We start from the raw sequence: 17,374 nt of genomic DNA on the forward strand, positions 1-17,374 counted from the left end.
AAGAAACATTGATTAAATTGCAATTAAAAAATTGTAATTTCAAGATTAAATTTATTTCAAAATTTGTTTACTATTAAAGTGTTGATTTCATTATTATCAGTAAAAATGTGTCATAAAACTCGACGAGCTTTTGAAAATAAGGTATATCAGCACATCTTACCCCATTTAAAATTACGAAATAGTATTAATAGGCTTCAGATGTCTTTATTAAAAAAAATCAACTAGAGTCGAATCAGGTAACCTCAGTGGCCGTTTGTTACATAAATATTGTTGTAACCTAAATATTCATTTGAAACTTGACCTACCAGGTCTTACAAAAAGAATCGGTGCACCATTTTATTGAAAAATGATGGTAATAAAAAGATTTACAATCTTCTTTATTATATCAATAGTTTCCTAGTACTAAGGGTCGGTTCCATTTACAAACACCTCGCTCGCTTTGTCTCGTTCACGCATATTCTTTTTATTACTGACTTCACAAATGGCGTTAACAACGGGATTATTTTCTTCTTAGAAAATAATGTTAAACAGAGCAGATACCACACGTGCAGGCGTTCTTTAAAACAGAAAATGTTTTTTATTTTTCACCCTGCTTTTACAGAATACACCACTTTAATTGAAATCAAAATTACCTTTCACATTTTTTAAAAACCTACGATAACCTAAAACCTGATGAGATAATTACAATGGTCTACATACAGAGTGTTTTAAACAAATATTTAGCCATCAATGAAAATTTTACTGGTAAATTAGCATCAGAATCAGCATCAACATTGAAATTCGGGAAATGTGCACAGATTTTTACTTACTTACCCAGTAGAAAGACTCCTTGTTTTTCCACCACAAATTTCTCATAACCAAATCATATGTATTTATTATACTTTCGCAAATTCAAAAAACATGGTCAGTGATTTGAGCTATTTAGTATGAAGCAGCAGTTTTAGATGACCTTACAAAAAGTTTAATTGAGTCAGATCAGATGATCTGGTTGGTTCCTCTTTTCTTATACCAGCGTTGAAGAAAATATTTATCTAGAATTTAATTTCTTTATACATGCATTGAAAGGCTGGGTGAATATATTTTGCTTATGCTGGATAATTTGCCATTTAAATCATTCGTATTTATACAATTTTTTACAAATACACGTTTTGTCTTTTTATAACACCATGGTCATCATTAAATGAATTTTATTCTTTTTCTTTGGGATCGTCTCTGGGATCTACCGATGTTCCGTTTGGTCTCTCTTTGGTTCTAAATGGCACTTTACTTCGTCTACGAATTTTCTCGCTGCAAAATTTATCCCTTTTTCCTATCATAGCTTTCCTCGTTGCTTATTGGGTGGTTTGGAGCCTATCGGCAAATTTGAGATTTCTATTATCTCGAGTCCATATGTGAGCACTGGCATCACACAGAAGTCCAACACTTTCCTTTTTAAATTTATAGGAAATATATATGAGATTTAAGGATTAATCCTAGTTTATGCTTCTTGTGATTTCAGAAGTTGAAAAAATGATTTTCTTTGCCAAGGTGAATTTTTTGACCTAAGTAAATATATTTTGAGAATGACAACTTCTAGGGGTGGTCATTAACAGTTTCTTGTATGTCTTCTGTACTCATGATCTTTGTTTTGTTTCCATTACATTTAATTTCGTTTCATTTCAAGTCCAATTTGTAGCGATGTTCGATAAAGTAAATGTAATTCGATAAACTCTATGCCTTACTCCTATTTTGATTGGAATCTTGTCAGTTTTTAAATCATCATCTATTTTCATATCAGTAGAAGCGTTAATATAGATATGTTTGATAAGGCTTGAGTATCTAGAGTTGATCCTTGCGTTGTCTAGGGATTAGTCAACAAAGGCTAAGCTATTATACTCTGTGTTTTTTCAACAAAAGTACGAGAGTGTCTGTAGGTGGTCAATAGTGAGTCTCGCTTGTTCGACTGGTTGGTATGAGTCCACCTTGTTCATCCACCGCTTGCTTATTATTTTTTTTACAAAAAAATTATGGTGAAATGAATACTCATCCAAAAAACGGAAGTCAAACACGTCGTGTTGTATTTTTATTAATGACGCCACTGACCGCAGAACTGAAGTCGACGATCGAAATCATTCTCGTTCGGTTCCTGAACTAATCGAATCTCATAAACCAGATATGTAGGATCTATTTCATAAAACATTCACTTCCTTCACTTCGTCTTTTTCATGCAGCTTCTTCTTATCGTTCTTTAAACAAGTGGCGTAAACAACGCATGCATTTTTTTAGGATGACGTTCGGTAAATATCTGCTACTCTGGCAGAGTCAATGTTTGATAAAATGATTTGTTTTAAAAAATAAATTATTTAGATTTTGAAAACGATACTTTGCAAAACATTCCCAACTAAGATGCACAAAAATTAATTTTTTAAAAGTTTAAAGTTTTTTAATATTTGGTTTAAAAAAGAAATCTCAAAGTGTAGTTTTGGCTGTCCTGCCCTATACTTATTTGAACAAGTAGGTCTTAGGTATGCTTTTTTTAGCAGGAAAAATTAATTTGATTTCAAAATAATTAATATAATTTGATAAAATAAAGCTGGCAAATCGAAAGTATATAGTTTTAAAACTCAAAAGGAAACATGGCCTAAGCTTTTAGGGAAATGTAATCTCTCACAGAATAATCAAATTTTATTATTTTTAATTAAAAATTTATAAATTAATACAAGTATAGAATCCAAATATTTAATAGATGATATCTTTTGCTTTGTGGCAATACCTAATTATTGAGAGTAAAATAAATATTAAAGCGTAATATGTAAAAGGTTGATGTTTTTAGTACCTATTGGTTAGACGCCTGGGTTATTTGGTTTACCTTGACCATTGCTGATCTAAAAGTAAATTGTAGACAAATTAACAGTCAAACCTTGATAATAATTTTCTTCTCTAAATGTCATTCCTATTACAGTTTTATTGTGGCTTGGATATACTTGGATATACTTGGATCCTACATTACTATCTTGTATATGCTCTACATTCATTATGATTGTCTACATTTTTGGTACCGTTCCAAGTTTAATAGATGACTTACTTATGGTAAAATCTGAAGAGAACCCTTTCGACAGATTTTTTTATGAGTTTTAGGGCTTCCTGTGTTTTTTTTCTTCACAATCACAAAAAAGACCACATCCCAAGACCACTTGTTTTCATAGTTTTTCGTCAAATGAATATTGAATATATTTTAGTTTTCATTTAAAGTTTATAAAGTCATTCCACTTTTTAATATGAAATTTTATTAAAAAAAATATATTTAAATTACCAAAAGAATTCCTCGGTTATGTAGCTCACATATAATTTCCTTTTTAGGCTACTATCACTTTTTTGAACTACCTCTTCAACTAGTTCTTCATCGATGCTTCGTCCTATTTATTATTTTCTGGGTAAATATTTACTTTTCATTACCCACATTGTGCAATCTTAATGGAATCCTTCAACAGGATCCGAGTTCACTATGCAATTTTAACCGTTTTTATTAAGTTAATAACTTAGTCTTTAGATGTTTCATTTGGTATAAACTGGAAACCGAGTATTTACGCATGTGCAGGATAAATATGTATAAATATGTTATCTATATTCAAAGAGTTCTCTAATTCTCTATGAGTTTTCTATAAATGTTTATCCTAGAAATCACATCTTGCATCAAAAGTTACCATGCTAGTAATTACAGGTTATGGTTATTCTGACACTGATGTTAGAAGGAAGTTGATATAATTAGGTTAATTTGATTCCGCCGAACGTGATGTCATAGGTATACTATAATAAATTGTCATAATGTAGATTTGACTTTAGCTATTTATTATTCATTTTCATTATTTATGTAAATCTCATTGGGGCATTTAATTAATTATTTTGGTAGCTTAAATTATATCGTGGTTGTTTATTTATATTCTTATATTTCCTGTTTTTAGGTTTGGACCAGATTCAGAGCCGTAATAAGGCAAGATTTGGATTTTATTGCGAAAGGGTATTTAAAGCAAGTGGCGCTTAGTTTATAACTTTAGTTACCACCCTTTGGACAATTTTTTTTTCGTTCTTAAAGTCCTAATAAACTTTGACTTTTGTAGCAATAGCATAAAGTATCAGTTAAGTATGAATCAATAATGTATATAATTTATATACTATATTACGCGACTTTATTTATTTATATTTCATTATAAATCTAATTTATGCAATAAGGTCATATGGATTACTGTGACGGTTGAACGCTAAAATTAAAAGCGTATTATCTTGGGAGGTTAATAAGCTTTCATTAAGAGGTGTCAAGGCAAATGGATGTTAATTAATTGACTCATCAATTTAATTATTATTACTATATGAGCTCTAATGTACTTTAACTTTATTGTTAACACACAACCCTATAATTTTTTACATGTGGCACCCTATTATTTTTCCTAATTAATGGAAATAGAATTTATTGTAATAAGAAAACCATGTGACAAAAGTGTCATTTTGGTACTTGCAATAATTAAAAACCAAGGGATTCAGTAGTTCAGTCATAAATTTATTATAAAATGACTTTCCTAAGGGATCAGGTTTATAAAGAATCAAATGTTCTTGATAGACGACAATTGTATGTGTATAAATTGTTATTATTGCAGTATAAAAGTAGATGGTGTCCTTCTATTATTTTTTACTACCACGATACTAGTCATAAAGATAGAATGGAAACGCGAAGCTTAATAGGTATTTATCTCCCGTAAAGACCTGGATGGTCCTAAGATACTTCTAGTATAAATTATTCAAATGTGTAATTCATCAATGATACAAGTTTGCGTGTATATAGGTCTAATGGATAATAGGTACTTATGATTGATAAAATTTATTGAGTGTTAACTTGGTTTTTAATAATTGCGTATGTAAAAATGTGTGGGCCTGTTTGTATTTTTTTCTAACCTTCACACTTTTATTTATTATTTAAAAATCAATAAGTGTATGTTGATAAGGCTAGATTTCTTTTTTATTTTACTATTACATACATTTAGGTACCTAAATTTCTTTTTAGATTTATTAGTGTTTTATTAAGTGAATAACCCCTACAAGTCTCTGGACTGGGAATTATCTCATTTGTATTATTTCATAAAATCATATTTTAACCGAACTGTAATAAATCTGGTAAAAACGTTATTCTTATTTGAAACCCGTTTGAAAAATTTACCACTAGAACTTCTACCATATCAGTTGTTTTTAATATGAGTGTTGTTTAATCGAACATCAATGTTCACACTTTTCAGTAGGCTTTAAAATTTAGTGCAGCAACAAAAATACTTATTGAATATCTAATGTTGTGCAACTAAGGAAGTTAATATTGCCAACAGTTTTATAATACGCTGAATGACTATTTAATTAAGAATATCTAAAAACATTTTGAACTTCACATTTTATAATATAATAAAAGCTCTCTCTCTTAAAAGCGCTATTTTTAAAATAGAAAAATGAAAAATACCACTTCTGCATCATAATTTGAACATCAAACAAATTACAAATAAAGTTATTGAATTAATAACTCTTTATGTATTCATGGTCGAAAATTTAAACCACCCTGACTAATGGTTTAAAGGCTCGGTGGTTCAAAAAATATAGACCATATTTTGATGTTGCTTTGCAATGCGCTGCCGAAGCACAAAATTTAAACCACCTATTGGAGCTCGCTCCGTGGACATTTTAACGTTTTTTTTTACTTTGGCGGTTAAATTTCTTATTCGGTGGATAGCAGCATTGATGAAACACCTGTTACGAATTAAATTTGGGGTTAAAATAAACAAAAGTTAGTTATCTGTGTCTAAATTTATAAATACTATTAGATCCTGCAAAAAGTGATAGCTTACGTCATTCCAGTAAGTATAGATATTTAATTTACATATATTTATTAGTATGTTGTAAAGAAAAAAAACATTGTTTTTATGTGGTCCTTTTTTACTACCACCGCTCCACTTAGAATATTGAGTTTCACTAATTATAAAATACCTATACAATATTTTCTTGCAGGTATGGAGCCATTGCCATTTAAGACGATAGGAGGTTTGACTTACGATGAAGTCAACACACAAATCGACACATTTTATGTCGCTACACTGCCTTCGGGGTCTGAGTCAGAAATTGATATGGACTCCTCCGACATAGAGGATGAAACTTTAGTTCCTACAGTTATTACAGATATGGAAGAAGGTCTGCCGGTTTATGAGGAGGAAGATCCAAGTGATAATATCCCCCTTTCCGAACTACAAGAACAGTGGTCAAAAGGTAAAATTCCTGTTTGGTCTAATGTTCATGATCCTCTTCCTCAATTTACCGAACCTTCTGGAATTCCTCAGTTTATCAAAGACATTAATGATCCAACACGGTTTATGATTTTTGAACTGTTTATTACTAAGGAATTTATTGATAATTTAGTGTTTCAAACAAATCTTTATGCCGAGCAGGAAAAACTTTCAACTGGGAAAAGCTATATCCCTACAAATCAGTGTGAAATGAATGCTTTTCTGGGAATAAATTTGTTAATGGGTATCAAACGTAGTCCCAGCTATAAGGATTATTGGTCAAGTGCTCCCGAATTGCATGATGCTTTTATCAGCTCAGTAATGACCCAAAAAAGATTTGGATGGCTCTTGAGTAATCTCCATCTGAATAATAATTCTCTGATGCCTAAAATCTTCCCCAGACTATGATAAGCTCTATAAAATTCGCCCTATGCTAGAACTGTTGAGACATAACTTTGAAAAATGCCTAATTCCTAATCAGGAAGTTGTAGTTGATGAGTCAATGATTAAATTTAAGGGTCGTAGTAGCTTTAACCAGTACTTATTACGTACTTACTACTTAACGTACTACCAGCAAAAAAACCAATCAAAAGGGGGTATAAGATGTGGATGTTAGCTGATAAATCTGGTTATTGCCTAAAATTTGATTTGTACACTGGAAAATCACCTACTGGTGAGATAGAAAAGTGCCTTGGTTCAAGAGTCAATAATTGAAAGAAAGAAAAATCCATGCTGTTGGAACCTTAAATGTTAATCGTCGTCATATGCCAAAATTTAAACCAAACAAGAATTTGAAACGCGGTAATGTGCAATGGTTTACAATCAGTACCGGATTGTTAGCTGCAAAATGGAAAGACCGTCGATGTGTTCACATGTTATTAAATTTTCATCAGATGTAGGAACAGTAAAAAGAAAAGAAAGAAGTGGACAAATTACTGAAATTCCATGTCCTCAATCTATAATCGGTTACAATTCTAATATGAATGGAGTCGACATATTTGACCAAAGACTTTCTAACTATAAGATTGACCGTCGTAGTAAAAAGTGGTGGCATCGAATATTTTTTTACTTATTAGATGCATCAATTGTAAATTCCAATATTATTTATAATAGGTTGGAGTTACCAAAAATGTCTGCTAATGATTTTAGACGAAGTGTCATAAACGGTTTAATCTCAGAAACGCTTGTAAATCGAAAGAGAACTTTGGTTGCACCATCAGATGTTGAAATAAAAAAATACAAACCTTACGTACCCTTAGAGATAAGACAGCAGTCATCTGCTCATCAACCTACAAGGAGTACCAGAAGAAGATGCGCGTTTCGTAGCACTAAGGCTAACCCAGTAAGGACGGATTGGGTATGTTCCATATGTAAAGTGCCTTTGTGCTTGGGAAAACGTAAAGAGTTTTTCCAAAGTTACCATGCAACGTAATTTTTAGTACCCAAGTTTGTATGAGTTTTTAAATAAATTTGTTATCTTACTCTTAGTTTTTTTATTTTGTGTCGCGGTGGTCCACAATATGATCCACCGAATTATTCAAATTTAACAAAAAACTGATTGGCAGATTTTCATTTTTTTATTATTACTAATGTATTAAATTACTACAATTTTACAAAAAATATAAAAATTCATAAAAAAAATATTTTGGCTCCACTAGGTATTTTTTTACCAACTAAATTAGGCGCCGCTAAGAGTTAAGGCAGGTTTGGAGTTGAAAAATATTTCTTTGAATTCATCGAAGATTTCCGATTATTTTGATTGTAGACAGTACGAAACGAAAAGTCATTGGTTCATCCTCGAAATTATAGTAAGAAATCACAAACACTTGGTGTATGTTCTCAGAACTCTCTCAGAGTCGACAACAGAGTCAGAGTTAACAGGATATAGCAAAACAGCATTTAAATAAGCCTCGAAGAGTAAATAACACACTGAGGGCCACCACGTTTTACTTTGTTACAGCGATAATACCTTTTTTTCCTTCCTCAGTTATGTGTGTTAATCAAATGGACCAAATATTTTCCGCATAAACTGCTTCCTCCGTTTCTTTAACATATACAATAAAATACAATACAATATATTATGGAAATTTTCACAAATACACAATCCAATTTATAGACACAACTTAAACGTTATAATATAATTCATAGCACTAACTATAGATATTTTAACAAAAATTTATGTGGTTCTTATTTTTCAGATTATCTCAATTAAATAATAAGTCCATTAGAAGGAAACGAAAAATTTTACTAGACCACAAATGAGGCCTCTGTTCAAAATTTTTTATTTCCTACATTGATACAAAGACAAAAAAAAGTTTTTGTTTCCTTTGTAAGTAAATAAATATGTTATTCTACTATAAGGAGCAGAGGAGCGGAGAAGACACAAGTAGTAACTAGCAGGAAATTAAAAATTCAAACAAAATTGCAAAACAAGTGAATCGACTTTCAGGTGATTATATTTTATGACAAATGGCAACTACGTAAACTGATAATCAAAAATAATTAACAAATGGACTTTAAATTACTTTATCAGTAACTTTTTAAAACTATTATATTTTCGTGTAATAAACTGTGTTAGTTCAATATTTAAATTTTTTTGGTTATGACTTCCCTCAATTTTTGTTTTTAAAATATGAAAATGTTGTTACCAAAAGCCACTGCTCACTCTCACTGCGCTTCCATTTGGGTAATAATTCTTTAATGCCTGAATCACTCTCCGAAAACATTGTCAAATTCCATAGTTATTGGATGTTTAAAACCGTGTATAAAATATTTGTTTATCAAAATATTTACTTCATAACTAACAAACGTAAACTAAACCGTTAAATTCAGTCGGCTGTTGCCCTAGTAAACATGCAGCTCTACGTTGCCTGACATCTTAAAATAATTCAACAAAACTGTTGTCAAAGACCAAAACTACAAGGTTATTGAAATTATTCAGTGGCTTAAACTAAAATATGATGATCAATCGATATTTTTCTTGTTTATATAAAATATAAGAGTATGCAAGGCCAGATATTATAATGTAATTTATCTTGCCTAATACAAAAATAAGATATTAAACTAGTATTTTGGTGAACTTGAATAGTAAATTAGATCCTCATTTAATATTTTTAATGCCAGGTAGAACATCGGGAGATGTCGTTATAATATACTATGTAGAGGATGAATATTTTTTGTTCCGAACTTTTGGTAATAAATAAATAATATATTGTTGATTCAAAACTGTTTACCGATAATTTTATTTAATATGCAAAACTGTAGAAGTTACTACATCAGTTAAGAAACTGCCACATTTATATTATTTGGAACACATTTAAAAATTTCCTTTTAATATTGTATATTTCCAATGTTTTAGAGTTTTTTTCTCATAAAAATTATATAAATAAAACTCCATTATTTTTCCGTTAATTGTTACAAATAGTGGTTAATTGTGCAAATATATTTCTTCCAATTCCTAGCAAAATTTTTTATAAAACCTCGTTGTTGCCACCCCTAGTGGATGACAATACAGACCGGAAAACCTTTTAGTGTCATTATATTGATTAAGGCAATACATAAATGTCCATTTAATTAATCGCCTTATTGTCTTTATTCAATTAGTTCTGATAAACATTAACTGAACAATAGCTATAACTAAGAATATCGTGATTTGCTTTGCAGTATATTTAAAATCCAGTTTAAAAGTAGATGTTTCCATCACAAACACGCATATAAGCACTTTTAAAATTCATACGGGAGATACGATCGATTGCTCAACAGTCTTCTTTACCGGATATCCGGCAATCAGTTACTGTTTGCAAACATATACTTTTTTCTCATTTTGATAAATTATTTCGTGGTATTAGCCGACACAAGTATGCTATGAGGCCATTGACCAAGTTTAAAATTAAATCGGCGTTTTCCTTATGAGGCCAGTTACGAATTATTAGGCCTATCGCTTCCGTTATGTCACATTCTTATCGAATCGTTGACGGAAGTCGACTTTGCGATACGATACACCTGATAAAGACGAACATATTCTTTTAGGAGCCGATAAAGGACAGTTTTTTATTCTTAGTTGTTTACTTTAATAGAATTAACAATATTTTTTTATTTACAGCGTGATGGGATGATCGGACTGCAAGAGTGCGGACCAGTGCCGCCAAGGGCACCGCTCTCAACGAATAGGGTTCGTGAGCGGACAGCACAGGCCGTCGACTATTACAATACCCATGTTCACAGGTAAATTTTAAAAACATCTGTCAACAAGCTCACCTGAAGCTTAACTTAATGTTTTTTCAAATAATCTTTTATTTGTGTTTACTTGGGTTAACTATTTACAATCTAGGTTTTGCAGTCATATATACAGGGTGTCTGTGAAAGATCTATAGTACAGGCATCTGGCACCGTCAAGCTTAAAAGAAAACATGAATCAAAACACTAGAATACCTTTTAAGAAACACAACTTATTTATTAAAAACTCGTAAAATACATATAAACTTAAAGTCATCTAAAACGAACAGAATTATGGCTTAGCTTTGACTTTACTCTGATTAACTACGACAATCAACATGAAAACAATAAAAAGACACGTCGATTGTATTTTCAAGGGGGATAATTTTTAATGAGAAAAGCACCCTCATTCCAGTAGTTACCTTCTAGAAGGGAGTGGGATCAACCTTAATCTTAAATGGAAAGAAGGGTCGTATTATTTTATTTTTTTTTAATTCTGAATACGACTGCTAAGTTTGAAGTGACTGGTATCATTTCTCTGGATACAAAATTCTCAAAATCACAAAAAATGAAATACAGGCATTTTGAGTAATTCATCTATTTTAATCTTAAAGAGTAACTATGTTAATTATCAAATTAATATAGTTACTCTAATCGCCAAAAACAGCCGTGTGTCACATAATGTTTTTTTCTTAATATTACTAAATACTTTAAGACTGAGGTCTTTTTCCAATAATGGTGTTAAAACACTTAAAAGATTAAAAAAGATTCTGGTTCATAATAAATTAAAAAAAAAAGCAAGGAATGATGGCCTACTGCCAGTGAAAAGATAGATAGATACATAAGAAATGCCTACCCTGATGTCATTTAAATAAACCAAGTTTATTAAATTAGGTCGATTGATTAAGTGCTCCAATTGAGCCCCACCTACTTCCAGGATTTCTGGTTGGGTAGCGTAAACTTTAGGTTTTTAATGCCACCATAAAAAAAATCAAGTGGCGTCAAATCAGGCGGCCTAGCTGGCCATTCCATGGGTGGACCCTTCCAATTCAACGATCAGGAACTATTTCATTAAGATATTGCCTCACATTAGCAGAATAGTGTGGAGCTGTTCCATCTTGTTGGAAAACGACGCGTCATCATCTTAATCGTTTCCGCCTTCAATTATTTCTATTATTCTTGGGTTTAAAATTAAGGCTTTGGGGTCACTTAAATTTCTTGGTAAAAAACCAGCCCAACAGTTTTCCTAAATTTAGCCACGAATTCTAGAACTTATTTTCTGTTTACCCGTTTTTCTGGATTAAGGTCATTAGATACTTGTACCGTTCTATTGCCACAATTGTTGTGTCGAAAGAAAAAACTATCAACTCTCTCAGTAGAATGAACCATTGTTAATACAGTACTTCTACACGTAAAAGACTTATGTAAAGAAATATTAGTTAATATTTTAAACTATTTAAATAAATACCCATTTTATAAAAAAGTACAAGTAGTTTTTAGCAACTAACTAATTCAAATTCTTCAGGTAGGTACTTGTGTTTGCATTTTATTTGTTTTGTTTTTGTGTATGTCATACGATTAGGTATTTAACAATTATATTAGGACATTTCATAAAACAAAAGATTGCAGGCATAAAGGTTTATTTTGTATTTATTTTAGTCTATTTTTAAGTTGAAAGCACTCGGAGTATTCCCTTTGCTTATAATTAATAAGTTAATAGCAAAAAGAGCTCTTAAAATAAGATATGACTTGACTCCTCTTCATATTTAAAATTTTAGGGGTGATTTCGCTCCCTCGTAAAGGGTTGCAGGTATCAAGTCGGCCTCTTTATTAACTTCTTCGAAAACAAGATTGACTTGTCCTTTGAAAAAAATATCCAAAACAGAGTCAGAAAATAAAAAAAACTAATAAAATTTATAATTGATTTTGACATTTTAAATGCAAGGTTTGTTCATTGGTTATAATGCTTGCATATTTCTTTGAACAATACACCTGATTGAAGATGGGTTTGGAGATCTTGACATCTACTTGTTGGCAGTTACTTCGAATTTTATTTTCTGGAAGTTGAATGACACAAGTGGTATAAATCTCTTATGTAACATAGGAGACTGCACAATTGACAATTTTATAATTAACGTCTTTACACCCTCAAATAAATTACAACCTATTTTCAGGCTCTTTACCCACACACAAATTTACTGATCAAGTGTAAAATTATTGCACTTGATTGTCACTAGTTAATTTTTAGTAACGCTCCTAGATGATTAATTCTGGTTAGTAGTTAATTCAATTATTGTAATTTTCTCAGTATATCGATTGTGTAAAACAAAATTAGCCGTAAAAAAACTTTTCTAGCTATGGTAATACGTCGTTCTTGCGGTCTATTTAACACTGGTAAAGAGACAATAAATTTTTAAACCTATTAAAAAAAAAGGGTTTGTAACCTATTCGCTATTGAACAGAAAATGCTCGATTCTTATACAGTTGATAGAAATTAGGTTTCAGGCCCAAAAGTTACTCATTTTGCCATGTATTCTCGCTTTTTTATTCTTCATTATTTTTTTTATTCGTAATCTTAGACACTCATATATGCACCTTTATCCTCACATTTATTGCCCATTTTCAAGTTACCAAATCGTGGAATCGTTCTAAAAAAATCTTGTATTATTTCAATTTACATACTTACAAATGATACAAGGTGAATCCACTGTATTCAAAATTATTACAGACTGGTTAAGGAAATGGGGAAAATTCACAGAAGTGTAAGTGCTGAAATTAAAGATATAGGGTAGTGGCTGAAAAAGATTGCTACATAGGTTTGTAATTTTTTTAACCAAACATTCTGATATGCTTTATCGGAAAATTAATTTTAGATACGAAATTTATGATATGTATTTAACATATAAACAGCTTGTAATATCTTCTCATCATACGACAAGCATTAAAGAAGTTGTATATATTATATTTTATAAAATTCCTCCTCATTTAAAGTATTCCCCTATTTTATTTAAAAGATTTATTATCTTAACATGTTTCGTTAGTTTGTTTTTTGTATGGCTAAGCTACAAAGCTGAAACAGTGTCACTACTTTATCGTTAATTGTTTTTACTGATAAAAGAAACCAAAAAATGAAGATTGATGTAGAGTCTTCATACGTCTAGTATAAATATAATATTAGTATAAACTGTACTTAAATACATAAAAATACCTTATTAAAAAAAATATTTTTATATTTCAGTGTTTTCATCTTAAGCTGACAATAGTTTTTCATTTTTCTTCACAATGATTCTTATATGTGCGGAGAAATTGTCAGATTGTTGACTGTAGATATTCTGTGCTATATCATCTGAAAAAATAACTTTTTTTGATTTAAAAGTAAATAAACACCAAATTGTGAGTTTAGGTAGAATAGGGAGAAAAAGTTGCTTCTTTAAAACCAAATCTTTAAATATTTTTGAAAGTTCGGTAACGAAAATAATAAAAAAATATAAAAGTCGTGGTTATCGGAAAAATGTTCTGAAATATGAACAATTTTAAATTAACAAAACTGCCATTCCAGAAGAACTATTAGATAAATTAGAAACAAATAGTCAAACATTGCAGATTTCAGCACAAATTGCTTTTCTTTTATTATTTAATGTATGTAACAGTTCCATTGCTCTAAGTTTTAAGTGTTGACATTTGATTCTTCTTCTAAAGTCATTTTTGTGACTAGCATCGGATACCCAAACAATTAAAAATACTAGCGTTTAGGCAAACTGATTAAAACCTGTATATAGAAGGTATTCTAGTAAGGAAATTCGTTTTTTACTGCTTTTAGGCACTTAAGATAATCGGATCGAATTAAATATTGTAAATAAGAGAAGGAATTCCTAATCTAACTAATAATCTACATCGTTCTGAAAACAGTTGTTTGATATTTTAGTATATCTTTGGACAACCAACCTCGCCTTTTTGCAAACTCTTATTTTTTATCTAAATATTTGAATATGCAAAGATGTAAATGTTTATTTCTAAATTAAATTATTATTTTTCTTAATTCTTAAGTCCAAGGATCAATCATTCCAGAAATTTGCTGTAATGTAAATTATATTTCTAACATTTTCATAAATTTCGTGTGGTGTTAATCTTAAGACTTTGATTATGAGTGGGACTATTATTACATTTACATGCTTCCATATTTATTTCTTGCACTGGAGGTGTGTACTTTTCTTATATATTTGTTTTGCATAATATGGTTGATACAGTTATATCTATGACGCATGTGATTTTGATTAGTTTGTCTACTAGCGTAATGTCTGGGCCTATAAATCTATGTAAATTACGCATGTCTTATTTCTACTACCACTTATGGCGTGCACTGGTAGTATATAATTATGTTGGTATTTTTTCCTAGCGAATCTATTTCAAATGTATTATTTTATACACGTTATGCTCATTAGTATAAATAACAGGGCTTAACATCCTTTTTGGAAATGTGCCATTTTTAATGATGTTTTTTGGTAAAACTTGCTTGGTCAGAAATAAGGCTTTTATTTAAACCTTTTTGGCTTCAATTTGAATAATTATTGATCAATTAGATTTATATTTAAATCTTCTGTGATGTGTTTGTAAATAGAATTAATGTTGTATAACCTATATCTGCTCTAAAGATACCTTACTGCAACTTTTTTGACGAAAAGGTTTGTAGTTGGATTTTTTAGGAATTCTAGAAATGAATAAAGTAATTAAATCTAAATTTCATTGCAAATTATTCTGTAACTCTTAATGTCAGTCATATTGAATGAATCCTCATGATGAAATATTAGAGAAAATTCTTCTTTCGGAAAATTTGAAAATACAATTTTTTTAAACCATTCACATACCGCCAAGTTTGTTTGTTGCCCTAAATTCTCATTAAAACTGGGAGCCTAAAAGAACGGGCTTTAGAAATAGCATGAATTCTCGGCACCTTTCCTAATTTTCTCTAAAAAACTGTTCTCTTATCTTTTTTATACATTGTACAAAATATTTTCGTACATTCTGCAAAATATTAATCAACTATGAAATTATTTCCTACTCAGTCACACCTCTTAGATCTTTTTAGCTTTTAGTATGCTTATAGTACCCAGTTTCCATAATACTGCCAGATCCTTCTTCCTTTTTCTTTTTCTATATTTTTAAGAAATATTCATTGGTTTTCTCTTTAATAAAATATATTATTTATCCTATATTTTTTAACACTCTGCCAAATATTCGCTAAATGTTAATTGTCTCATGACTACTATTCTCCCACTATTGCCTGTTCTATTTTAAGATTTCGAATTACTAAGACATAAGGGGCTCCTCAACTTTTCAATTCTAGGTCAGATAGAGATCTGCTCTATAATAAACGTGTAAGAAAGAGGCTTAATTCTATAAGCTTGATATGTTTTTGTTTTAAATAACTCCAGATTTTCTAAATGTGTATTCAGAAAACTAATATTCCTGGTTTATTCAAAGAATTTATAATTAAATATTCGTGGAATATTCTTTCAAGACTCAGAATATTTAAGCAGTGGTAGAACGTTTGTGGTCTCATCCCTTAATGATTTCGGTTATAAGGGCCTATTGTTCCAGAATTCGTTTTATTTATATACTTCAAAAGTTATTCATGAAAAACCGATTTCCAGGACCGTATTTTCGTAGGGAGGGCCTATAGAAAAATGTTTTATAGGAAAGTCCCATATAATTTTTTTTATTTTTTACCTGAATCCGAGAGATTTCCCACATTTCCCGGGACACCCTGTATCGGATGCACATTCATACATGATATTGAAATGGTGTAAAAAAATTCGAGGAGTGGTAGTACTACTAAAGATAGTGAAAAGTTTCTATAGCTCTAGGGTGGAAAATGCATATTAAGGGAGCCAAGTAAATAAGATTATGAAAAAAAATCCTGTCATAAATTTTGACCCTAAATGAAAATATGGTGATACTGAAATAGTTATTTATGTAACAAGTGTGCAAAATAATCCTTCTTTTATGAATGGGAAGTTTGTCGCATCCCAGGAAATAAATACCCAGGAATAAAGAAAGGGGATTTTACACACATATAACATACAAAAAAAAATTTACTACTGAAGAAAACATTAAAAAAAAATTAAAAATGCCAAATTATTTTACGTACTAGCGCATAAATAATAATTTTGAAAAAGTAGAAAAAATTATTTAGAAAATCGGAAAGGGTAGTTTTAATGTATTTTACAAGGGTATTAGAGTATATACCCTTTATAGAAATGTTTCCTTTCGAAAAATGAGCAAGTGACAATACTAAACGACGCATCTAAAAATAAAAGAAGAAAAAAATACCTGAAAATAAAAATAAAGGAATTTGTTCCTTTCATCGTAAGTGCACTCTATTAAGTATTATTAAATTCCCCAGTGTTAAAATGATTTATTAGAGGTGATTTATAATATTATTAAAAATAGAAATTTTTTAACAACATATACATATATACGCTTTGGTTAACCCAAGCAAACATTTGTAATTGTATTATTATTAAAAATATAAATATACACTTTCTTTGTCTATCTTTATTAAAATTCAAATGTTTTAATATGTTCATCATCATTCTAGAGCCTGGGCCAACGCAGGTCTGTCAGCCTCCAGATCTTCGTTTAACGACCGCCACGGATCAGAACGCAAAAAACCGACTCCTATAATTTCTGAGGTACTGTGCCGTAGTAATTCAAGTCTAGAACTACTTGATCAGAACGGAAAACCGTTTAAATCAAGTAGCCCCACGCTCAGAAGGGAGTACGGGAGTCACGGATCCATTGACGTTATCGACCGGCCAGTGGTTGGTGTCCCTGGTAAATATAACTGATCTCACTCAAAAATATTCCTA

At 30.4% G+C, this 17,374-nt stretch overlaps 1 protein-coding gene across 3 annotated transcripts in view; it reads left to right on the plus strand.

The window, feature by feature from the left end:
• LOC126740941 (signal-induced proliferation-associated 1-like protein 2) overlaps window positions 1-17,374 on the plus strand; it is a 90,801-nt gene that overhangs the window by 31,743 nt on the left and 41,684 nt on the right. For all 3 annotated transcript variants that reach the window (XM_050447140.1, XM_050447141.1, XM_050447142.1), the window contains exons 2-3: window positions 10,393-10,514; window positions 17,104-17,339. In XM_050447140.1, coding sequence (XP_050303097.1) covers window positions 10,402-10,514; window positions 17,104-17,339 — 349 coding nt within the window. In that variant the 5' untranslated portion in view covers window positions 10,393-10,401. The remainder of the gene's footprint in view (window positions 1-10,392; window positions 10,515-17,103; window positions 17,340-17,374) is intronic.

Source organism: Anthonomus grandis, chromosome 10 (genome assembly GCF_022605725.1).
Source record: "Anthonomus grandis grandis chromosome 10, icAntGran1.3, whole genome shotgun sequence".
NCBI lineage: Eukaryota > Metazoa > Arthropoda > Insecta > Coleoptera > Curculionidae > Anthonomus > Anthonomus grandis.